At 43.3% G+C, this 24,997-nt stretch overlaps 1 protein-coding gene across 3 annotated transcripts in view; it reads right to left on the bottom strand.

The window, feature by feature from the left end:
* Positions 1-24,997, bottom strand: part of LOC139582866 (protein dispatched homolog 1-like) — a 74,621-nt gene that overhangs the window by 20,963 nt on the left and 28,661 nt on the right. The window contains exons 1-3 of one of the 3 annotated variants that reach the window (XM_071413273.1): positions 8,590-8,823; positions 7,192-7,320; positions 4,760-5,369 (exon numbers count right to left, since the gene is read on the bottom strand). In XM_071413273.1, the coding sequence (XP_071269374.1) occupies positions 4,760-5,369; positions 7,192-7,201 (620 nt within the window). In that variant the 5' untranslated portion in view covers positions 7,202-7,320; positions 8,590-8,823. Of the gene's footprint in view, positions 1-4,759; positions 5,370-7,191; positions 7,321-8,589; positions 8,824-24,171; positions 24,246-24,997 lie in introns of those variants that run through there. The other 2 variants (XM_071413276.1, XM_071413274.1) reach the window with 2 other exon arrangements.

Raw genomic sequence — 24,997 nt, 5'->3', positions numbered from 1 at the left:
TAAAGCAGGGCGTAATGGCCAAGTGCTGTAATCATACACGTAATCCCCTGCCTAATCTCACGGATCACAGCCTTTGAGATCAAACTGATATTTGACACGATCTTGTCTGACTGCGTACCCTCAAATTACCGAGGCATTAAAAAGCCTCTCCCTCCATGTGAGGAGGGATTCTGTGGCGCACCGTGCTCCAACACGAGGGTAAAAGGAGAGGCCCAAAGCCCTGAATACGAGGGTAAAAGGAGAGGCCCAAAGCCCTGAACACAAGGGGAAAAGGAGAGGCCCAAAGCCCTGAACACGAGGGGAAAAGGAGAGGCCCAAAGCCCTGAACATCTGGGGCCAGCCAGGGACTCGGAGACTGTGTACCAGACAGCCAGGCTTATCCTTCCCTCTTATCTTTCTATCTCCAATCTCTCTGGAGACACAATACTACTGTACAGGGGATTGGAACTGAGAGCAACTCAACGTCGGCCTGTAATTCAAACCTGTCATCACAGAACAAGAGGGACCTATTTACTAAATACAGTGGCTGAGGAACATCAGCTCTTTATTCAGACACGGAATATATATTTTTTTTTACGAAAGCCACAGATACCAGCGAATGCATCCAAATGGCTGCAATGATATCCTTTGCCACACCTCGCCCACCCAACTGCCTAATGTGCCACACCTCGCCCACCCAACTGCCTAATGTGCCACACCTCGCCCACCCAACTGCCTAATGTGCCACACCTCGCCCACCCAACTGCCTAATGTGCCACACCTCGCCCACCCAACTGCCTAATGTGCCACACCTCGCCCACCCAACTGCTTAATGTGCCACACCTCGCCAACCCAACTGCCTAATGTGCCACACCTCGCCCACCCAACTGCCTAATGTGCCACACCTCGCCAACCCAACTGCCTAATGTGCGTGGATGGAGTTTGCTGTGCGCACACCGGCACCTGATACGAGTATAAACCTAATCTCTCACAGCCACAGAAGACATTTCTCTAATGTCATTTCTCTACAAGGATCTAACTCAATTCGGTAGGAAATTTCCATGCGAAAAGATGTAAGCAAAAATATAGTTGTACACAAATGAACCTCTCCGTAACTACTTGCTACCATAAAGAGGAGCTGACATGAGTAACTGCAATATTTATATTTTATTTTGTATGCTGTGGAGTTGGAGATAAATAACGAAATACACAAAGTAAGTAAATGATTAAGGAAAGCATTAAATGGCTCCAGTGTAAAATATATTTCAGTCTGTGGTTTGCAGGAAGGCCGGGGGAAAACGACTTGCTAAATGCGCCTCGCTTAAAAAAATGTTTGACAACAAACGTGGCAGAGTTCTCCCCCAAAGAATGTAAGAGCGGCACTGCACCACCTTGTGGACTGGCCACTACGGAAAATTAAAGCTGCAATATGTCACTTTTTGGGGGACCAAACCAAATTCTCATTTGCTACGAGACTCAAAATTGAGCTCAGGTGCATCCTGTTTCCATTGAACATCCTTGAGATGTTTCTACAACTTGATTGGAGTCCACCTGTGGAAAATTGAATTGATTGGACATGATTTGGAAAGGCACACACCTGTCTATAGAAGGTCCCATACCACAGTTGACAGTTCATGTCAGAGCAAAAACCAAGCCATGAGGTCGAAGGAATTGTCCGTAGAGCTCCGAGACAAAATTGTGTCAAGGCTCAGATCTGGGGAAGGGTACCAAAACATTTCTGGAGCATTGTAGGTCCCCAAGAACACAGTGGTCTTCATCATTCTTAAATGGAAGAAGTGTGGAACCATCAAGACTCTTCCTAGAGCTAGCTGCATGGCCAAACTGAGCAATCAGGGGAGAAGAGCCTGGTCAGGGAGGTAACCAAGAACCCGATGGACACTCTGACAGATCTCCAGAGTTCCTCTGTAGAGATGGGAGAATCTTCCAGAAGGACAACCATCTCTGCAGCAATCCACCAATCAGGCACATGACAGCCCACTTGGAGTTTGCCAAAAGGCACCTAAAGGACTCTCAGACCATGAGACACAAGATTCTCTGGTCTGATGAAACCAAGAATGAACTCTTTGCCCTGAATGCCAAGCGTCACGTCTGGAGGAAACCTGGCACCATCGCTACGGTGAAGCATGGTGGTGGAAGCATCATGCTATGGGGATGTTTTTCAGCGGCAGGGACTGGGAAACTAGTCAGGCTCCAAAGTGCTCAGGGCAGACTGGGGCGAAGCCAAGACAATGCAGGAGTGGCTTCGGGTCGAATCTCTGAATGTCCTTGAGTGGACCAGCCAGAGCCTGGACTTGAACCCGATCGAACATCTCTGGAGAGACCTGAAAATAGCTGTGCAGCGACGCTCCCCATCCAACCTGACAGAGCTTGAGAGGATCTGCAGAGAATGGGAGAAACTCCCCTATTATAGGTCTAGCAAGCTTGTAGTTTTATACCCAAGAAGACTCGAGGCTGTAATCACTGCCAGAGGTGCTTCAACAAAGTACTGATGAAAGGGTCTGAAACTTATGTAAATGTTATATTTCAGTTTTGTATTTTTTATATATTTGCTAAAAATTCTAAAAACCTGTTTTTGCTTTGTCATTATGATGTATTGTGTGTAGATTGATGAGGGGGGGAAACAATTTAATCCATTTTAGATTTAGGCTGTTATGTAACAAAATCTGATAAAAGTCAAGGGGTCTGAATACTTTTCGAATGCACTGTGTATGTACGCCAAACACCAGTCTCAACGTCAAAAGTGAAGAGGCGACTCCGGGATGCTGGCCTTCTAGGCAGAGTTGCAAAGAAAAATCCATATCTCAGACTGGCCAATACAAAGAAAAGATTAAGATGGGCAAAAGAACACAGAAATTGGACAGAGGAACTCAGCATCCCGGAGTCGCCTCTTCACTGTTGATGTTGGGACTGGTGTTTTGCGGATACTATTTAATGAAGCTGCCAGTTGAGGACTTGTGAGGCGTCTGTTTCTCAGACTAGACACTCTAATGTACTTGTCCTCTTACTCAGTTGTGCACCGGGGCCTCCCACTCCTCTTTCTATTCTGGTTAGAGCAAGTTTGCGCTGTTCTGTGAAGGGAGTAGTACACAGCGTTGTACGAGATCTTCGATTTTTTGGGCATTTTCTCGCATGGAATAGACTTCATTTCTCAGAATAAGAATAGACTGACAAGTTCCAGAAGAAAGTTCTTTGTTTCTGACCATTTTGAGCCTGTAATCGAACCCACAAATGCTGATGCTCCAGATACTCAACTAGTCTAAAGGCCAGTTTTATTACTTCTTTAATCAGAACAACAGTTTTCAGCTGTGCTAACATAATTGCAAAAGGATTTTCTAATGATCAACTAGCCTTTTAAAATTATACATTTGGATTAGCTAACACAACGTGCCATTGGAACACAGGAGTGATGGTTGCTGATAATGGGCCTCAGTACACCTATGTAGATATTCCATTTTAAAAAATCATCGGTTTCTAGCTACAATAGTCATTTACAACATTAACAATGTCTACACTGCATTTCTGATTAATTTGATGTTATTTTAATGGACATAAAATGTGCTTTTCTTTCAAAAACAAGGACATTTCTAAGTGACGCCAAACTTTTGAACAGTAGTGTATGTGTAGATATATATATTTTTTTACTTTATTTGTTATAATTTAAGGCCAGACACCACACCCTAATGGCTATTTTTGTGTTCTAGATTGCAGGAAATGGCAGTTACAGGGGTTAAAATACGCAAAATGATTTAAGTTATGACATCAGGGAGAAGCCGCACAGGAGGAAACCTCTGTCCCCGGCCAGACATACTTGTAGAGATTATCTCGTCTGGCTGAGCTGTGTGTTGGTACTGTCTGCATTGTGTTTGCCTGGGAAAGAGGACAGCCAGACCATGAAACCATCAGCACCTGTCCTAGAAGAGCGTCAATGCTGATGAGCGAGGGGAGGCTTGGGAGAGGCCAGGGGGACAGTCCCTGTGGATTGACGGGACAGGCTGGGGCCTGAGGAGGGACAGCGGCCCTGCAGCCCCTGGGGCTCTCAAAGCTCTCTTTCATTGGGGTTGGGGGTGCAGAGGGGGTGGCTCTGGGGCTGGTATTGTGCTCCCTGACTGCCTGGCTGGCTGACCCCTCCTCCTCCCTGCATCTGCTGGGTTGGCACCCCTGGGACCACAGGTTATCTCCCTAGGAAATCACCTTGACCTCCACACAGCAGAACAATCAGGAATGGGTCAACAGGCAGGCAGAGAGATTATAGAGCTGAATTTAGATATGTGTTAGGAGAAAAGGGCAGTTCTAACTTTGTATTGATTTCTCAATACAGGGTCCAATTCTGTAGCATGCAAGCAGTTACATGACTGACATGGTGTAATGCAAAATTAGTATTTAACCATGTCAAATGTTGAAAATGTTTCAGATATCACACTATCAGAACTTAAAACCTACCCTACATAAACAGTTGACTCAAAACACATTCCTCTGAGGCATAACTGGGGTAGTACCTCTGAGGCATAATACAGTTACATGCATGTACATATTCTTAAACAGCCATGTACATAATGGTACTACATAGCACCGCTAACATTATCCCTAAATACTGTGATATGTTAGTAAGCATTCAGTCAGCACCCATTCGGCAAGGAAACGCAATGAAAGGGCTTCTGTTGGAGAGGCAGGGTAATAGAGATATGCCTAAGGCCACCCTGTTGCAGAGAGAAGCACGAACTGGCGTACACACAGAAACACACAGTCATCACACACGTACCTGAGGCCAGCCACATTGGGCTGGTTCTGGAGGTGCTCCTGCCAGCGGTGGTGTAAACAAAGGGATGGAGGAGAGGCCTGCAGGCAGCAGGAGCCCGGGTGAAGGGGCAGGGCAGGGGCATGGGTCTGGAAGATGTGGCACTCCTGCTGGTTGCCGTGGCAGCACAGGGGGGGATGGAATGGACAGCGGTGGCAGCACGGGGGAGGTGGAGACAGCGGAGGAGTAGAGGGGAAGGAGGTTGTGGAGGGCAGGAGCTTGGACAACCTTTGAGAGTCTGTGAGGTGTGAGGAGGTGGAGGAAGAGGAAGGGCCCCTTAGGGAACCGTTGATGATGCCTCCATTCTGACTCACTCTGGATCTCTGCTGCGGCTCCTTGTGTGGTGGTGTTGGCCTTGGTTGGTGCCTCTGCCTCTGCTGTGTTCTGGGTGTGGAAACAACGCTGATGTCCCCTCTTTCCGTGCTGCTGAGGCTCGCACTGACCTCTGGGCCGCTGGCCGTCGTGGTGACGCTGGGTGACAGGCTGCCATTGCTGAGGAGCAGGAGGTCACCATTGGCGTCACTCAGGGCCATCGTCCTCCTCCTGCCGGCCTGGCGCAGGGTTTGCCACTCCTCTGCAGAACATAAACGGAAAAGGGGAGGTAAAGCAGACAGGCCAATAGTTAGCTCTTAACTGTAGCTAGTCATGTTGACATTCAGATGAACATTGACTCTATTCACACAGAGCTGGTGAGCTGAACTGAGTGGGGCAACGAGAGGAAAGGAGGCCTGGAGCCAGGGAGTAGCGTGGGCGAAGGGGAGAGAATGAGACAGTAAACAGTACAAGGGTTCACACTCAAAACTCAGATCAAAACAGAATGCAATGATCAGTCAGGAAAACAGATTATTAACTTGTTCTTTCTAGGCCAGGAGGAGACTGGGAACAGATACATGCAACACAAAGTTAATTAGTGATCAATCCTCATTGATTTTCTGAATTAAAGCTAAATGTGAAATATTAGTCAGTCACTTTACCATATTTCTCTACCTTCCTCACTTACATTTTTGTCTGAATAGTGTGATTTATAAGATATGAATATGATACAATAGGGTATGAATTGGCAGCCTCTGTTCAGGGAGCATGAGATAGGCTATTTCTACATTATGAAAAGTATAAAACATTTCCAACAGAAAAAGATTAAACAGAGGTCTTCAAGTGTTCATGTTGCTAGCATTTCAGCCCCTATGACTCTTATTACAGATTACTTTCAGGCTATGTGTAATATAAAATGACTTCAGTTGGGACATTTTGGAGTAAGATTTTTTTTTTTACATTTTCTTTTTGCCATGATATGGCTTGACACACTTAAAAAAAAAGTTGTGAATTGCCTTTCACAGGTTGTGGTTGGTTGTTAAGTTGGAAGGTAGCCAAACACCAACCCCCGCTGAAACAGATTTGACGTGAACCCAGATAAATAAATCTCTCTCAGTCTAATGTGACGGGGAGTCCTGAGAGAACCTCATCTCCCTACAATAACTAATGGCTGAGGTGGGGAGAAAAAAACTACTTCTCACTAGTTCCCACGCAGTACGGTCTACTCCATCCACATCACGCCTAGGACCGAGAGATAGATATGAAACTGCACTAGATGGAAATGTACTGCAGTGCAGAAAATCCCCCTGTACATCACAACACATTATTACTACCATATCATAACGCATAAATATTGCCTTAAAAAACAAATCTACTGAATGTGGCTTCTATTCTTCTTTATTTTCCTATTTGATAAACTATGCAACATTTTTAAAGGCTACTTTCTTTCTTTGTAGACATTTTGCATTTAAAAATGTTCACATCTGTCAAGACAAACTTTACACATGACACAGCTTCTTGCAAATTACGTTCCCTCAAACTCACTACGGACCCATTTCTCCAAGTTCGGCTTGGCTCCATGTGATCGCATAGGAACCCAGTACACACATACAATCGTAGACGACATCAAATTTATTGATGCCAAACTAAACTGGATGTGTTTGTGTTCAACCGACACCCATTAGGATATATAATATAGCCTTCTCATAAAACCTTTTCTCCATGCAGGGAAACAGCCATGATGCAGTGAATGTGAATGAATGTGTTCTGTGATGCCTCAACATGAATAAGGTAGGGGGTAACATGAGACTGACAGCCCAGTCGGGTCAGAGCTGTGGGAATGGGGGGGAAAGGAGAACTTTCTCTCTCTGTCTGAAGGGCTCCGAATAGCAGGCAGTGCAGGGGAAATGAAGGTTATGTTTTTAGTTTACCAAAAATCACAAGTTACCAACAATGATAGAAAAGCTGGCAATGAAATGATTAAGTATGAAAAAGAGACTTAAGAGAGTAGCCTGGATCTTTGTGATATGAACTGTGAAAAACATGACTATGCTTGGCTAAAAACATCAGTTGCATCCCTCTACCTGTACACATCTTCCTTCAACATTGCTCCACGGCCACTGGAATTTAGATGGCTGTGTGGGCTCCAATACTGAGCGCTGAAATCCAGGTGAGACATCTAGGCCAGTCTGTAGTCTGACACAAAGAGGGCTCTGTGGCCCTCAGGAAACAACGGATAGATTACAGTGTGGAACGACTGCTCTAAAAAAGAACACTGACGACATGTCCTTAACAATTAATTAATTAATCAACTGTTTATACATCTATTTTTTTGTGTGTATCTGCAAACACTGGGATGTTACACATTTTGCTTTTAAGAACTGACGGTCACACTATGCTTACGACCGACACAATGAGATTTGTGGAAACTGCAAAGATTTAGAATAACGGATGCATTTTTCTGCATTCATGTTGAGTTTGTGATTAATTTGGGGTGAACCTGTGCAACTACGAGGTATGCAGCAGGAAGCAAAGTCCCTCATCCCTTTATTTTAAAGCTAATAGGACAATCATTAATAAGAGGACTCAGTCAAGACAGTTAATAACTTCCGCCAAATAACAGAATATATCCTGGAAACTACAAGTACATGCCTGAGAGGACTATGAGGACTTTGACATTCATATTCTAATAGTGTCTGAGAAGCTTATGACAAGCTTGAAACTTTGGCCCATTTCCACAGCTGGGTTTTACATACCTATATGGCGTTCTTGCTCAAGGCTACTGCATTGTATCAAGTTAAATAGGTAAATAAGCTGGTTTGGTGTCATACCATCATCATGCCTTGACCAATCAATGTGAAGCTGAAATGAAGACAAGCAGCATATTTCTTTTTTCTATTTTATACATTAGCCATAATGTATTACAATGCATTGCTCCAGAGAGAGCATTAGGATTAATTAAGAAAATAAACTATAATGTTGCATCACTATGAGATATGAAACCATATGAAATAATTTGAGTAAAATGTAGTTTTGTTTCAACTTTAAAAGTAGGCTGCGTGACCACTAACGTTCTAACTAAGCTGCTGTCACACTGAAGAAGCTTCTCTGTTTTGTCGATGTATGGCCATATTAACCTACCAAATATAATGTTGATCAACTAAAGTTATGTAGATTACATGATGAGGCTAAACGCCTCTAAATAAACATTCCGATAAGAATCTACACCAGCGTTCAGCAAAAAACCGGTGCATCCCATTCAGCGAAACATCACTTTTCATTATTTCGTTCCAATACCTTGTAACAGCGGAGAAGGAATCAGCTATCTATATCGTATCCTAAACTTCTACTTTAGTATCCAAAACAGTTGGAACAACAGACACAAATATACATGTATAAACCATTAAGATTATGGGTTTTAAAACAGTATTTTTCAGAGGATCAATGCACAACAGACATTTAACGGATTTTTGATACGGTACCTTATCGAAGTGTTCAAGCTCTGGATGCTTGCGTTTCGTTCGTGCTGTCTAAATTGAATGTATTGACCAAAAACGGATTACGTTTACAGTATCCACCACTAGTTTAACAAAACACACCGAAAGAGAGCAACACGTCGCGGCGAAAGAACGTCGTTTCTCACTGAGAAGCGGACTGCCGGAATGACACATACATGCACCCTGTCTCCGTAAACCCAGGCGGTGGTCTGGGTGTGGGACTGCGCACTATCCCACTGATAGGATGTTCATGATGATGCTTGTCGACTTTTAACCCAATCAAGGCCTCTGCAGCACACAGCAGCTGGAGGAACGGAGGTCCATCATCATCATCATCATCATCAGTAGTAGTATTACCATCACTAGCTAGTTATGGAGCGTTCAAAACAACTGGGGACTCGGAAAAATACGAGGTCAAATCATGACGTCAGTGATCTTCAGGTCGGTAAGTCTGAGCTCTAGAAAGAGGCCTGAGTTCCCGAGTTAGAACTCCGAGTTTGATTACCGTTATAATCGATTTTTCTCAGTCTCAGCTCCTTTTTTCCCGAGTTCCCAGTTATTTCAAATGCACTGAAGTAGGAAGTCGGAGATTTCCCAGTTCTCAGTTACGAGTTCTCAGTTTAGAACGCGGCATGTGTCTCGTGTTGCCATACCTTCAAAATCACGTCGTTTTCCGACGAGGCTACTAGCTAGTAAACAGCAAAACAAACTAGACTAGAAACAATGTGTTATGAGTCTGACTTATTTCATAATCACGACAGGAAAATGAAAATCTTCTGAGCAGCTTATTTTAGGATGTTATTCAGACAATCACTGACTATTATTAAGAGGTTTCTAAGGCCAGGATTCAATCCGATGGCGCTTTGTCGCCTATCTGCATTCAAGATAAACGCTGCATACTGTATGTCGGCTCAATTGGAAATTATTATTTTAAATGTAAAGCGCATTATAACGCGGATTTCCAGCCAGAGGGATGTGTAAGAGAGAATAATGACCTAACACCAAGTTTACAAATGAAACTGACCAAAGAAATCAGATGTCAACGGCTACTTATTAAGTTGTGAAATAATCACGGTTTTGGTATCAATACACCTTTTTGTTTTACCTCAAACCACTTCATTATGACCCCACCCACGTCATGGCCTACACCAAATTAAAGGTTACAGTCCAGCTGTGTTCTGTCCTTTGGCTGGGTTCTATAATGTAATAACTCCCTAAAATATACTCCCCTTTAGCTCAGACCTCCCTTTAGGTCAGACCTCTCTGCCCTGCCCATTCCCTTGAAATAACTGTGGTTTGATTCAAAACACACTGTGGACTTTCTGATAAAACCATACCCAACCAACAGTTGGGCCGCCGCCACACAATAAAATGTTTACCATATCCTTTGGACTATTTCAAGAACATTTTGTGCCCATGTTGCATGTCTCCATTACACCACCATGCAATATCACAATCTTTCCCACATTGAAAAGATGAAAACCGGAAAGAGCTCGTCTTCCGGACTGTTGGAAAATCTTTGGACACTTTCTGTGCTCAGAGCATTCTGCTCAGCAGGGGTGGTTCTTCCTCACATGGAATCATGGAAAGGGAGAGGCTATACCTGGCTTTAATTTCAGCTGTCCGCCAGCATCAGGACACAGTTCATATAGCACACCATAATATGCACTGCAGTAGGGTGCTGGCTCCAAGGAAAGTACCTAGGTTTTCTTTGTTTAGAACAGTTGTGTTTACCAGCAGCAAACTTTCAGGTCAACTTTCAATGAGTCCTAACTGCTGTATAGGCCTACATTGTGGTTTGTTATGTACATCTGTAGTTTCAATGACCTATACTAATGCTAAACTAGTAGCACATCCAACACAAATCTTTCGATAAACACTCACCCTGTTTAAGTGATTACTAGCCAACAAAAACAGTATAGCCTAATGTAGGCCTACTTGCAAAGCAAAAATACAGTAGACCTACACTACATTCTGTAGGCTACTGTACACACAAAGAAAATAATAACAAGCCATTTGAATAAATTACATAACACAGAACCAAGAAAGTTCCACTCAACAACAAAGCCTGTGCCTGTGACCAAACATGATTATTACCTATTCATATACAGTTGAGTGTACATTACAGCAGTGGTTCCCAAACTGTGGGGCGCAGGGGGACCTCAGACCGGCTTTAAACTTACTCTTGAAAGTTGTAATAGTAGAATACACAAGGTGTAATTTTGAAATTGGGTAGTGCATCATCAGTTCCTCTTGTCATGTTAGTCATTGGATATCTTAGAGAGCTATTTATAATTGGTCAGAAATGTCCAGATCAACTAGCCCATGTCAGGTAATGTTTTTTTTTTTTTTTTTTGCCCATAGATATTGTTGTAATTTTTTAGTCACTCAAATATAACATGAATATACATTAGACATTGCAAAATGTATAGAATTGCAAGAAAATGTGCTTTAAAACTGCTAAATGTTCTTTGAACCCCATGACAAAATGTGTAGATTTGCTGAAAATAAGCTTTAAACCTGCTAAATTCTCTCCATCAACGAGGGGTGTGAGCAGTTTGTGTCATGAACAGTGCTGTGCGCAGGGGGGGCGTGGGATGTTCGCCAATGCTGGAAGGGGGGGCCGAGTGAAAAAGTTTGGGAACCACTGCATTACGGGCTAGTTAGCTCAGTGTGAATAAACGGCTTTATGGTTGAAGTGCAGAGCCTATAGCCCCATTAAACCTCATGAGTGGCTAGGATTATCACACTAAAGCCTGGTGTATCAGTATCCAGCCATGCCTGTGGTGGTCATCTGCCTGGTCAGCCCAGGCCATCCGCGTCGAGCGAGGATGCCCCCTTTGAAATAACAAGAGGCTGGCTGGCGGCCACTGATGTGGTTTCCCTGGACTGCAGGGAAACCACATCAAAGGGCACAGTAACGGGATGAAGCTGTAATCAAAGGGGCGGCAGGGTAGCCTAGTGGTTAGAGCGTTGGACTAGTAACCAAAAGGTTGCAAGTTCAAATCCCAGAGCTGACAAGGTACAAATCTGTCGTTCTGCCCCTGAACAGGCAGTTAACCCACTGTTCCTAGGCCGTCATTGAAAATAAGAATTTGTTCTTTAACTGACTTGCCTAGTTAAATAAAGGTAAAATAATAAATACTTTTTTTTTTAAAGCATACTGGTCCCAGCACTGATCACCCACAGTTCAAACTGACGGGGTCAGCCAACAATGAAAGAAAAAAAAAGGAGAGAGACATTTCTAAACACTTTCAGGAATGGACCTGGAGTAAGACCGTTGTAAGAACGGGTTTTCTGTTTCATGTTCCCTGTTATAATTTGGAGCACCAATGGAAATGTGATAAAGTTTTGCAATAGCCTGCTCTATTGGAGCGTGTCCTTCCTAAATGCAAGGGTCAAAGCAATATTGAAAGTACTAGGGTGACAGAAAATACTGTAGGACAACTGAAGGATCCCTTACAAAAGATACACGTTCAGGTTTGCACAGATGCAGAATACATTTAGGCCTACGCTTAAACAAAATGCAGCACAAATGCCCAAGGTAAAGAGCCAAAGCCGCTCCCTCTTGCACATTCCAAGGACATAAAACTTCAAACAGCTGAGAGAAAAAAAACATGCACTGCACAAAAGTTTCCTGCTATAAATTAAACATGATCCAACTCGTTTTGATTTGGAAGCACATTTACAGTGACCTAATAGGCAATCGTGAAAGCTGAAATCAGGCAGGAACCATCCGTCAGATAATGTTACAACCCCATTGTGCATTGCAGTTACCCCTGCATGTGGTAATGGGGGGGGGGGGGGGGTAGTATCACTCTCATCTTGCAGCATTGCTAACATTGCTTTGTGGCTTCTGTGAGTCTAAGTTTCGGAAACCCAGGGAAACCAAATACCTCTGACACCTCCAGAGTGAGGACGGACATCTCCCACCCGATTAACACTCCCCAAGTCCGCAGGGATGGCCAGGACTTACTGCCAGAGTCAGACAAGGCCTAAAGAGAACACTCTAGGTTGGGCCTAAATCTGTACATTTATTAAAGTACACTAAACTTTATACACACTAACTGAGGCTTCATCTCTCCCTATGACCACAGACAGTTAGAAGAATAGCCTTTGTGCTGAATTATCCTCGTTGTCTAGCTGGAGATTCAAGGGACCAAAGAACAAGTGCAAGGAGTTGCTGGAGTAGCAGGAGAAAGTGCAACCACAACCAGCTACATGCTGTAGCCATATGACCTGCTTCATGTCCCAGAAGAGAAGATAAACATGAAAATAGGCTAGAAAAACCTTGAAATTAAAGAGATACCGGGGTGGTGTAGCTGGATGGCCGTAATGCTAATCTACATTCCTCTTATAGGTGTTGATGGGCAGCTTGGAGGTGGAAATGAGATCACAAGCACCTGTTCTATACTCACTTTGACAGACTGATTTGTCATTTGCTGATAAATGGTTTGTTCTTTCCTTTCAAGTCCTCTAAGGATGGAATAGGCTTATTATCGTGATGATCAAGAACAAACTTATTTTTGGTCACAATGAATTGCTAGGCCATATCTTCGACAATCCCAGAACACACACCAACAAAAAAAAAACTAGATGTGTATGTTTCAGAAGACAAGGGGAAAGGATTCTTAGAACCCAATTAACAGAGGGTTGTTCTTCAGCCTTGCTCCAGCCTTGGACTGGGAAGTAACCTCCCACCCCACCAGTACCACCCTCACAAAGCCCTTTGGCACAAAAGCAGGCTCTGCCCTCTAATTACAGTTGTTTTTACAAAGGATTTCACATGGTGTCAGGGCTTTGGACTGGACCTTTGTCCTCCTTTCACATACAGCGGCAGTGCACCCTCGGCTTTCTCTCTCTCTCCACCTCTATCCCTTTTCTTCCTCTTCTCCTCAAGTGCAGGGATTTTTTTGCCATTGTAATTCTTGGGCAGGCCACCTAAGCGTTGTGTAAAAAAATGATTATAATAATATTCAGCTAGACAGTCAGGGAGAATTGAAAATTCCCAAAACAATCAATTTAGCAGTATCCATTTTGATATTATGTTTGAGCAAAACAGCATTATCCTTGGCAAAAATGCATAGAATTCCAGGAAACTAGCTTTAAATAAAAATTAAAAAAATCTCAGCTCTATGGCAGAATATGGACATTAGAGTATTAGAAATCCAAGGCTTAAAAACGAAGGTGTCCATGTATGCCGATGACTCAAGTTTTATATTAAGTCCGCAAGCTAGATCCCTGCAATGTCTCATTGAAGATCTTGATAACTTTTTCGTACTCTCTGGACTAAAACCTAATTATGATAAGTGTACAATATTACGTATTGGATCTTTAAAAAACTTTTACATTACCCTGCAGTTTACCTATAAAATGGGCTGATGGTGAAGTAGACATACTTGGTATTCATATCACAAAATATATAAATAAGCTCTCCACAATGAATTTCAATAGAAAACTTGTAAAAATAGACAAGATCCTGCAACCATGTAGAGGTAAATACCAGTCTATTTATGGAAAAATTGCCCTGATTAACTCCTTAGTCATATCTCAGTTTACTCACTCACTTATGGGGCTGCCTACTCCTGATGATTAATTTTTCAAATCATATGAGCAAACAATATTTCGATTTATCTCGAACGCTAAAGCAGACAAAATAAAGCGTGCATATCTGTATAATGAATATGAATTGGGTGGGATGAGATTATTAAATATAAAAGCACTAAACCTCTCTCTAAAAGCTTCACTTATTCAAAAGTTTTACTTAAACCCTAAATGGTTCTCAAGCAGATTACTAAGAAAAGCTCATCCATTGTTTAAAAATTGCCTCTTTGCCTTTGTGCAGATTGCCATGTCTCATTTTTGATTCATTGAAAATGAAACTTTTTTCAAAGTGTCTCTTTTTCAAACAAGCATTGCAGAGCTGGCTACGATTTCCCCCTGAAAAGATACAACAAATATTACAACAAATATTATGGCTGAACTCAAATGTGCTGGTTGAAAAAATACCTGTATTTATGGGAAAGATGTTTGAAAAGGGTATTTTGTTCTTAAATTATATTGTAAATTGGAATGGTAGAGTTATGTCCTTTATGGAGTTATCAGAATTGTATGGGAAGGTCTGCTGAATCCAAGAGTACAACCAATTGATTACAGAATTACCCCAAAAATGGAGGAGGCAGGTGGCAGCGGGAGGAGGTAGGGAACTGGTCTGTCTGTCCAATATAAGGATTAAAACTGGCGGAGGAATAAAAATAGCATAAATAGGAAAGTATACCAGTTTAATTTGAGGACCAGGATGTTGACAACTGTGCCATTCAGATTGCAAAATAGTTGGGAAGAGATTTTTGATATAGCGATTCCATGGTACAAGGTGTATGAGTTGATATATAAAACAACGCAAGACTTCGTGCTTTTCAGCTAAAATTATTATATAGAATTCTTGCCACCAACAAAACGTTGAATATTTGGGGCATAAAATCATCAAAGCTCTGCAGATTTTGTTGTGAGGATACAGAATCAATAGACTATTTTGGTATTGCCCTCGGTAGCCTGTTTCTGGACTCAGGCTCAGGAATGGCTGAAAATGCATAGCATTGATCTAAAATTGACCCTATAAATAGTACTGTTAGGAGATCTGGAGAGACTGTCAATTACTAATATACTAATACTCTTAGTAAAAGTATTTATCTTCAACTCGCAATCTGTGGATTCTACTCGATTAGAAAGATTGAAATTGTACGTTAACCATCACAGCATAGTTGAAAGATATATGTTGCGTAGAAATCCGAAGAGGGTGGCCAGCAGAGATGGGTGGGATGGGCTGAGGGTTGGGATGTGGAATTGGAGACAAGTGGGAGTGGAGTTGCTGTGCGGGAGATAGAATGATGGTCAAAGATAAAAGTCAAAAATAAAGTCAAAATAAAACATAATAAAAAGTACATTTGAATGACACTAAGTGGCAGTGTTTTTACAACTAATGCTGGTTTGCCTGAGGCTGATGCCGTGCAGGTGTTTGTACACATGCATATACACACACTCTCATTCAAATAAACACATACAACAACACACACACATACATGTAATAGTGCCAGACATGCACACAAACATATACTGTTGGCATTGCTGTTATGATTTTAGTTGTCCTTGATGTCCTTTGTTTTAAATGTATTACTTTTCTTATTGTTTTTGCATTGTTGTTCGCTGTTTTCTTCTTTCTTTTTCTTTTTTCTCTTTAGTTCATTCTCTTGGTTGTTGGTGCATTGGGAGGGTTTTTGGGGGTGGGGAATGGAATTAATTGTATTTTTAATTTTAATTTTTCTTCTTGTGGGGGGTGAACGGTGGGAGGGGTCTCGAATGATTGAGGGACAGCTATTGGGGAACTGTGGGGGGATCTTGGGGTGTTCGGGTTCGCGTTTTTTGGCCTGGTGGGAGATCTGTCAACGTGCCCTTGAGCTGGGAATTGACCCTGGATGATTCTGTGTGTTGCTCTGAATGGGAGTCTGTTGGATGACTGGTATGGTGTAGTTGTTGAGCAGCTTCACTACAAGTATATTGTATGTTTCGGATATTTAATAAAATACATTTAAAAAATATAAAACCCAAAAAGAATATGTAGAATCGCAGGAAAATAGCTTTAAAACTGTAACATTTTCTCTCAGCTGCATGCCAAAATGGGTAGAATTGCAGGAAATTAGCTTTAAAACTGAAAACAATACATCTCAGCTCCATGGAGAAATTTGTAGTATTGCAGAAAATTGACTTAAAATGCAAACGCTCATTGCCACGCCCCTGCCACGGCCCATGCCACGCCCACCACCTAAGCACCTTTTTGATCCATAAAAACACGTTCAGTGCCAGAAGAGACACCGTGGTATAGTTCGTCCTCTGGTCAATGACAGTTTTAATCCCTGTCTAGCCTCTCAGAGAAGGGGGCTCTCAGAGCACTAACAAACTGAGGCTGGCACTACAGACACTAGAGGAGAGTGACAGTGGAAGGAAGAAGTAGTTGTTTGATCTTGGGCTTGCTGAGATGCTAACGAAGGGCTGAGACAGACAGGGCAGTCCACCCGAGCCGACGGGGAAGGAAAAGGAGGAGGCTGGTGTTGGCCTGTGGGGGTAATGGAAAGAGACTCTTTGAGGAGCACAAATTTAGCGTTTGTTCATCAGGTCGGCTGAGCCTTTGATGAATTGCCCAAACACAGCCAAAGCTTTCCAGAGTCAAACTTCCCCCTAGCCCCTGCCCTACAAACACAGGACAGGGCAGCTCCTCTCCGGCCTCTGATGGGAAGGAAAGGGGGTGGGGGATGTCTGTCAAAAGCCAGCCTCCGATGGCTACCTTTTGGTACGGGGATGTCAAATTTCCCTGGGACCCTCTGATTCCACGGTTGGTATGTCACACAGTGCCGGACAGAGAGAGGAAAAATCATGACGCTACATTTTCTGTGGCAAAACAGTCTAGGTGTGAGATCACACACCACTGACATAATACTGTCATTCAGAAATACTGGGAGAGTGCAAAATGAATGGAATTATGGATATTAAGGTACACACATTATCCAAAAATAATAATGTAAAAAAAAGTTGCTTTAGGAGAGGAGACATGAACAGGAACCTCTCCCAACTTTCATCGTCATGCATTCTTCAACGTCACCACCTGTCTTATTTCAGTGGGGTTTTCAACACAGGCTTTACAAAGGCAATGCTGGACGTTGGTCCAACGTACTGCGGCACAAACCTTTTGGTTCCTGTCCCTCTCACCATCGTGAGACGTGTCCAAGAACTCTTGGCAGGCATGGCATCAGCCCGGTCTCTGTGCCAACATAAATGGAATGACTTCATCCTGTGTCATTTCACTCAGCGGCCCAAGGACAAGCAGACTTTCTGACGGGGTTGGGGTGAATTCGCCTCACTAATGAGACTCTGGTTTGGGAGGGCTAGAGTGTGTGTGTGTGTGTGTGTATTTGCCTTACTAATGGGTCTCTCTGTTTTTAGGAGGGTTGGGGCAGAGCTGGCATTTGGACTCTGTCATGCTCCCTACGGAGGGAGTAAACCACTGAGACGGGGCTTAGGTCTCCGCAGCTGCTCCTCCAGAACAGAAAAAAAACGGAAAAGTGTTGACATTTTAACACAATAAGATTTTCACATCTCTCTTCCTTTCCCACCTCGTTCTCTTTTTGGTTTTTACACGGTAAGTGCAGACCCAGTTATTAGATCTGTTCACAGCTAAGTAATACTACTCTATACACCTCAAGACCAGTACAGAACAGTGCATTAACCTTTCCCAGAATGACTGAGTAATGGCATTCAGCTAGCTATTGGCAGCTAACCAGCTATACGTTGTTACGAGGGTTTAGTAAAGAATGGCAACCAATGTAAAAAGCTGGTCTTGGACTGGTGTAATTACACTTTTACGGGCACTCTAAGACAGTTCTGTGCACTTTATGATTGGTTAAAAGGCCCAAGAGGTTATTTACCATTCTTGCCAAAATAAGCAATTTCAGGGCTCCCGAGTGGCACAGCGGTCTAAGGCACAGCATCTCAGTGCAACAGTCCCTGGTTCGAATCCAGGCTGTATCACATCCAGCCGTGATTGGGCCAATTGGCCCAGCATCGTCCGGGTTTGGCCGGGGTAGGCCGTCATTGTAAATAAGAATTTATTCTTAAGTGACTAGTTAAATAAAGGTTAAATAAAAAATACACAGGTCTTAAGTGGTTCCAAATAAAACTCACTTCAGCCCTGAAGGCACAACACTTCTCTCTCTTTAAGGCTTATCCCTGCCATATGTAGAGAATGGCTAGGGTCGAAAGTTTGACGGAGCAAACCTTTCAAATTCTTCCCCTTACAATCTTAAGACCAAACAACAAAATTACTGTAAAAGTTAGGCCCATCGAGTTCTCCTGGACCAGACTGGATAGATTGCGAGTTCTCCGAGTGATTTCTGTGGTGAGGGGTGCATTTATCAATGTAAGGCAAAACGTGTGTGTGTGTATGTGTGTGTATCAGGTGTGCAGGTGCTGGGTGTCGCGCTGAGTACCAGCAGAGGGAGAGAGACATGGGAACGCAGCACTGACACCAGCGGGCCACATGATAAATGTGCGCTTTGACAAATGTAGACTATAAATACTCACATGTGTGTACTCCTGTCTGTCACATTCACATGTGGCCCTGATACTGCGGGTGTGGAGGATGGGGTGTGTGTGTCTTTTCACTGTGATAGAAGAGGTGCGGGGGGGGGGGGGGGGGGGGGGGGCAGTGTGGGGAAAGGGGGGGCTAATCTCAAAGTCCCTATCCGTAAAGTAAAAACAAATAATACTAAAAGAATCACTCACAAAGAATGGCTTTCTGACAGCCGATCCACTTAACACATTTGAGATGTTGCTGCCCCGGGCCCCAAAACCAATAACAAATCGTACATCAAAAGGACACTGATACTGTACCAGGAGCCAAGGAGAAAGAGGCTTGAGAGCTACAGGTGTCTCCTCACAACTCCCTGTGTTTGTATAGAATGCCCCGGCCCTTCCATCCACCCACTTCACAGCATCAGGGTACGGAGCAGACATGGACATATGAGGGTATGTTTGTGTATGTAAGAGAGTATGTATATGCATACTTATAGGGGTGAAGGTCTGTTTGTCATTTTCAATTTACATGAGAAAACAAGCTGTTATTATTATTATTAAAAGGGTGGATACAGCTTTTTGGCGTCTCCACCAACAATATATAATATCTTCAAAATTAAAACTGGAAAGCTGTCCAGTTCCTAGTCAGACCTGACTTTATTAGCTGTTATGTGCATAAATATTTATAAACAGTGAAAAAAACTCCTCGCCCAGAGAAAATTATGGGGCCCTGCTACAGAACCTGGATTAAACTCCTGCCCATTAAAAGAAGTGGGAAAATTATAGTGACAGGATTATTGAATTACATCATGCTTTGGGTCAACATGCCTCCCCCTAAAAGGTATTGGAGATGGGTTTTTTTCTTTCATAAACACATATGCAATACCTCCCCCCCGGGTTTGTGTCACATGTACGTACACACACCAAGGCTACACATCCATAATCAAGCAGGGAGAGTGTTAAGGAACAAGTGAATGAGAATGGCTCATAAACCACTGGCTGGCTGGCTGGCACAGCTGTGGACATGCACCCACTTAGCTCCATACTCAGCCCATTAGTCTGCTAGAGCAGCATGACCAACAACACAGCTTTAACTGGACTAAGTACAACACACCAATTAAAAACCCTACACAGAGACAGATTGCCAGCCTGTTATTTTCCATATCCATCCTGTCTGTTTGTTTCATTCGTTTCCCTTTGAAGTGTTGATTCCTACTCATGCTTATGCATTCTAACAAAGACATTGTTTGTTTGGAGAGGAGTGTTGGAGGATTCTAGCCAGCGATGACTGGTCTTTGTCCTCTGTACCATGATGCAATCCATCATTAACAACCGAACATTAACGTTCAGTGATGCAATTATATACACTGAGTGTACAAACATTAAGAACACCTGCTCTTTCCACGACATAGACTGACCAGGTGAATCCAGGTGAAAGCTATGATCCCTTATTGATGTCACTTGTTAAATCCACTTCAATCAGTGTAATCGGAATGGAGGAGACAGGTTAAAGAAGGCTTTTTAAGACTTGAGAAATGGATTATGTATGAGTGCCATTCAGCAGGTGAATGGTCAAGACAAAAGATTGAACGGGGTTATGGTAGTAGGTGCCAGGCGCACTGGTTTGTGTCAAGAACTACAACGCTGCTGGGTTTTTCATGCTCAACAGATTCTCTGTGTGTATCAAGAATGGTCCACCACCCAAAGGACATCCAGCCAACTTAACACAACTGTGGGAAGCTTGGCAGTCAACATGGGCCAGCATCCCTGTGGGGGTGGGGTGGGGGGTGTTCTTAATTGTTGCTAGAGTTTCTTTTTACTGCCATCTACACCATGGCAAAATATCCCTTCTTCTTTCCCCCCACTCTGTGTCAGTGGTAGTAAGTAAGCTGTCCCAAGTAAGCTGTCCCAGTGTTGAGAGGCTCAGTGACCCTGGACTGGGCTTTCTATACCTCTCTCTGCTGTGGCAGCCAGCGAGCGCTAAGCCGTAACCGTGCCAGCCAGAATGATTCTCGGAGTGGAAACGGTTGGAATGAGGGGTCAGGCCCATTCACCCCGGCACAATGCGTTTTGTTGAAGAACTTCACACCTTTGGAGGAGTAATTATGGCAGTAAATTATGAGGATTTAGAAGTTACAGTAAATCACTGTGTTGATCTGAATGATATGGCCCCATGCTTGCTCCCTCTCCTCCTGGCCAGGGAACAACCTTCGCACACTAAGCCCTATGCCGCCTGCAGTCTTCTGGCCTGTTCATGTCAGTCACACTGATGGCGCACGGGAGACAAAGACCTGCTTTAAGGCCTTTCCAATGGAACCCGGCTGAAGCCTATAGACAGCGGAACCCCGTTTTCATTGTTGGCATTAATTGTGATGTAGGCCTAGTGTACAAAGGATTACAACTTAACAACTAATCTAACATAGGAGAGAAGAGGGGGAGGGGGGGGGGAGAAAGGACATCCAGAGTGTGTCTAAAGGAAGGCTGGTAACTTTACTTTTAAAAAGACAAATACAAACACACACAGAGACACACACACAATTGTGTCAGTGTTAGAATGTCAAAAAGGGGGGTAAAAGAACGGAAGAAAGAAACATGTGCCATAATGGAGTTTTCCAAACAGAGGAGAGAGAGCGCTGACAGAAAGGATGTCTGATCGCTCAAACAGTGTGAAAGATCTTAAATATATATTTAGACAGAAAGTCCCCTTAGTGGCTGCTGTGGGTTCTGGTGAAAACCCCGCCCTATAAATGAGACTTCAGCTTGAGAGATTCCTTTCCCCCAAAAAACCCTCCTCCAGAAATAGCCAACTAGTCCCCCCCTCTGCCAAATGTCCCTTTAGCCATGAGTTCTGGTGAAAGTCTCATTCTCTCTCTGGGCCAGCCATTGTTGTGCAGCCTGCTAAATATTTACTCTTCCCAGCTTTCTGAGAGGAGGATGAGAAGGTCCCTTTGTACTGCAGGGGTCAGAGACACAGAGCTGGTCCTTCCTGGCACCCAACACCAGAACCAGGCATCCTCTAACTTCAATTACCCCATTAAAACCAGAGGCACAGGCTCTCTGAGAGAGAGAGAGAGAGAGAGAGAGAGAGAGAGAGCGAGAGAGAGAGAGAGAGAGACAGGAGGAGAGGGGAACCCCTTTCAGAGTTGTTTATATGGGACCACCAGCAGAACTGCCAACACAATGGACCAAAGATGAGACAAAACAACAGCCAAAATGAATTATAGGGAAGAGTGCTGCCCTAGCTATGAATAGCCTACATCTGCCCTTTGATGAAACCTCTCGGACAGCAAGGAACCCAATAAGGGAAAAGAAAACTCCAATCAGAGTGACCGACCGGGAGTTTCAGAGTTCGGGCATCCGTTACTGAACAAATATACTCACTACACCGCCTATGCTGGAGTCAGCGTTGAGGTGTCCAACACAGATGGGATCACTGCCAGAAATAAGCAGTGACTGAGCATTAGGTGAAACATCTCCTGCTAGGGTTGAATCATTCATGAAGCGGGTAGAGAGGTTGTATGCTTTGTGGGTTTGAACATGTCAAAGCAGAGAGGAGCAGCTCTGGCAGCATGTAGTGGGCCATCTGGTATCTAGACTATCAGTTTACCTCAGGGCTCCATTTGTCTGAAACATCCAAGGCCCTTCATGAAGGTCACACATGACTCAATTTACTCAAAGTCATCTTGCCGACTAACAATTGGCAACTATCTCATACTTTCTCAATACATTCATCAACAAGCGCATTGAGGAATGTGTATCAAAATCGACAGATAATAAAAACTTTAAGTAGCCTAGTATATCTTCCTTCCAAGCTGCCACAAATGGGCACAAACAAACTGCTCAAAAGTTCCAGTGTTTCCCCTTGGAGTTCACTGTTTAAAAGCAAATTTCCTGCAATTCTACACATTTTGCAACGGATTATGCCATATTCTTATGCTATCTGAGTGAATCAAACACTATAACAAAATCATGACATTTTGGGAATTTACAGATTCTCCTTGACTCTCTAGTTTCTATTTTGGTGATTGTTAGTTCTCAAAGATTATCTTATTTAAAATATATATAGGCTCCCTTAACTTTTTACATAGTTTACATCTGGTTTTAGTCATTTAAGTTTACACTGAAAAGTTTTACCATCCCAGAAATTATTATAAAAAATACATAGAAAAAAACTAATTTTTTGGAGAGGCGGCAGCGATTTAGCAGTGGCGGCCCGCCGGTGCTAATTGAATATAAGGAAAACACTGAGCTCGTTATCAAAAAGATTCTTCAGCGCTGGCATCAAAGTGCTTGAGGGCCCAGTACTGTAGATAAAGATTTCAACCCCTTCATAAGCTAATAAACCAGGGTATTACCTGAGGCCTTAGATGATGGAGCAGTTTACAATGCTAAATGATCAAAGCTGCTCCTCGCTGAGACTGCGGCCTTGCCAGAATGTTGCACTTTATAATCAGTGCCTTTCTTCGCAGTCAGACGAGACGGTCAACACAGCTGCTAGGTTCCCTCGCAGGCAGCAGCCATCCCTCGCACTGCAACCCCCACCTACGTACCCCTTAACCCCCATCCCGTCCCCTCCAGCTTTGTCTTGGGTACATAAGTGGGCCTTATTAAGAGCAGAATCATTGCAGCTGTGCAGGAAAGGTGTAGAGCATGCAGCTTTGCTCTGAATCAACACCAGACTCTGACATTACAAAACAAGCCAACATAGCAGACCCAGCTGTTCCATTCTGCTCCTCTCCACCTTTCATACACGCACAGATATTGGACCGCAACACACAGACACTGGCACGCACACAAAAACATACAGACACACCTGTTTACTTGTCTGATAGACTTTTATGAATCAAAGCGACAGTCAAAGAGAAGGAAAGTAGTCAGTCTGGTCTTCAACATGAACTTGGGAAACCCCTCGCAAAATGTAACAGTTGTCGGCTTTTTGACATGGCTCTGGAGGTGGTTCAGTGGTTCAGCAGGGCTGCCTGCATGAGCTGCAGGTAAACATGTTCACCTTGTGCTTCTCACTGACCCAGTTGTAGCAAGAGCAGAAAAAAAAACTTTGTTTGACTTTTACTGACATCTTGTCTGGGCATGCCAGACAGAGAGGAATGGGAAAGGGGGAGAGGGTACAATGGAAAGCAGAGTGTATTCACTGTGAAAAACATACTCAGTGTCTGATTACATTAAAGTTGGAATCATTATTATCCAACAGCTCTTTGAAGACAAAGTACTGGTAACTATTAGTTAACACAAGTTTGTATATTTTAACTAATGGATTAGTCACTTTTAAAAGTAACAAAAATTTAAAGAAAAAAGTACTGGGTATGTACTTGGTTCCGAGGATTTAGACCTATATCTGTTTATCAGTCAAACATGCATAGTGTTGCAAAGTAAATTGTTTTGCTTCATGTATAAGAGGAAAGAGAAAGATGTAGTAAAATGCCTTACCAGGGAAGTGATATTGTCCAACCTAGTGATGTTGTTCATGAATTCAGATTGGAAAGAGCGTCACAATGGGTAAGCTGTAAGAGAGACAAAAAGACCAAATTAACCACCACAGAACAGTTTTTTCTTCCGTTGGGAAATGTGAGGGTCTCTAAGCAAAACTTAATGGAAGTTTCACTCTGGCAATCTCATCATGATGGAGTAACTGGCTCTCAATGGTGATATACTGCACTTCTTCCTTTTTGAACTTGATGGCACAGCATGTTTTATGGCTCCCCAAACAAAGCCAACACTGAGCTGAGCCAGTGTATGCAGCAGACTTTATAAAGAAGAACAACCAGTAAGCATGCTGGAACTTCATCAGTCCCATATAAAATATCTTTCCAACCAACAAAAACATCCTACCTCGACAATTCCAAAGAATTGTGATAGAAATGTTTTAAATTGACCTCACATAGCCTACCTACTCAACAGAAAAAGAAAAGTCCCAACAAAACATCCCAAAAAATACTGATTCAAAACAACTCCCAACTCGCAGGCCTGAAAAACCACCAGTGAGGAAAATCACTTTAATTGGAGGAGAAAGGGAAAGGAGAACGTGACATGTTTCCTTGGCGTTTCAAAAGAGCCTCTCCTCAGGACGCTCTCAAGCTAATAGCTGCTCCCCACCTCAACCACCTTGACCCCCAAGAGGAGGGGTAACAGCAGCTCTGCCACTCTCGCCCCGTTAATAAGGTCACGGAGGTCACGTGAAGATTACAGACACTGGCAGCAGCAGGGCTGTGGAGCCTCTTTCAAAACAGCCTGCCCACTGGCCAGCTTTCCATCC

Source organism: Salvelinus alpinus, chromosome 8 (assembly GCF_045679555.1).
Source record: "Salvelinus alpinus chromosome 8, SLU_Salpinus.1, whole genome shotgun sequence".
Taxonomy (NCBI): domain Eukaryota; kingdom Metazoa; phylum Chordata; class Actinopteri; order Salmoniformes; family Salmonidae; genus Salvelinus; species Salvelinus alpinus.
Note: the sequence above shows the minus strand (reverse complement) of the source record. Positions and strands in the feature narration are given on the sequence as shown.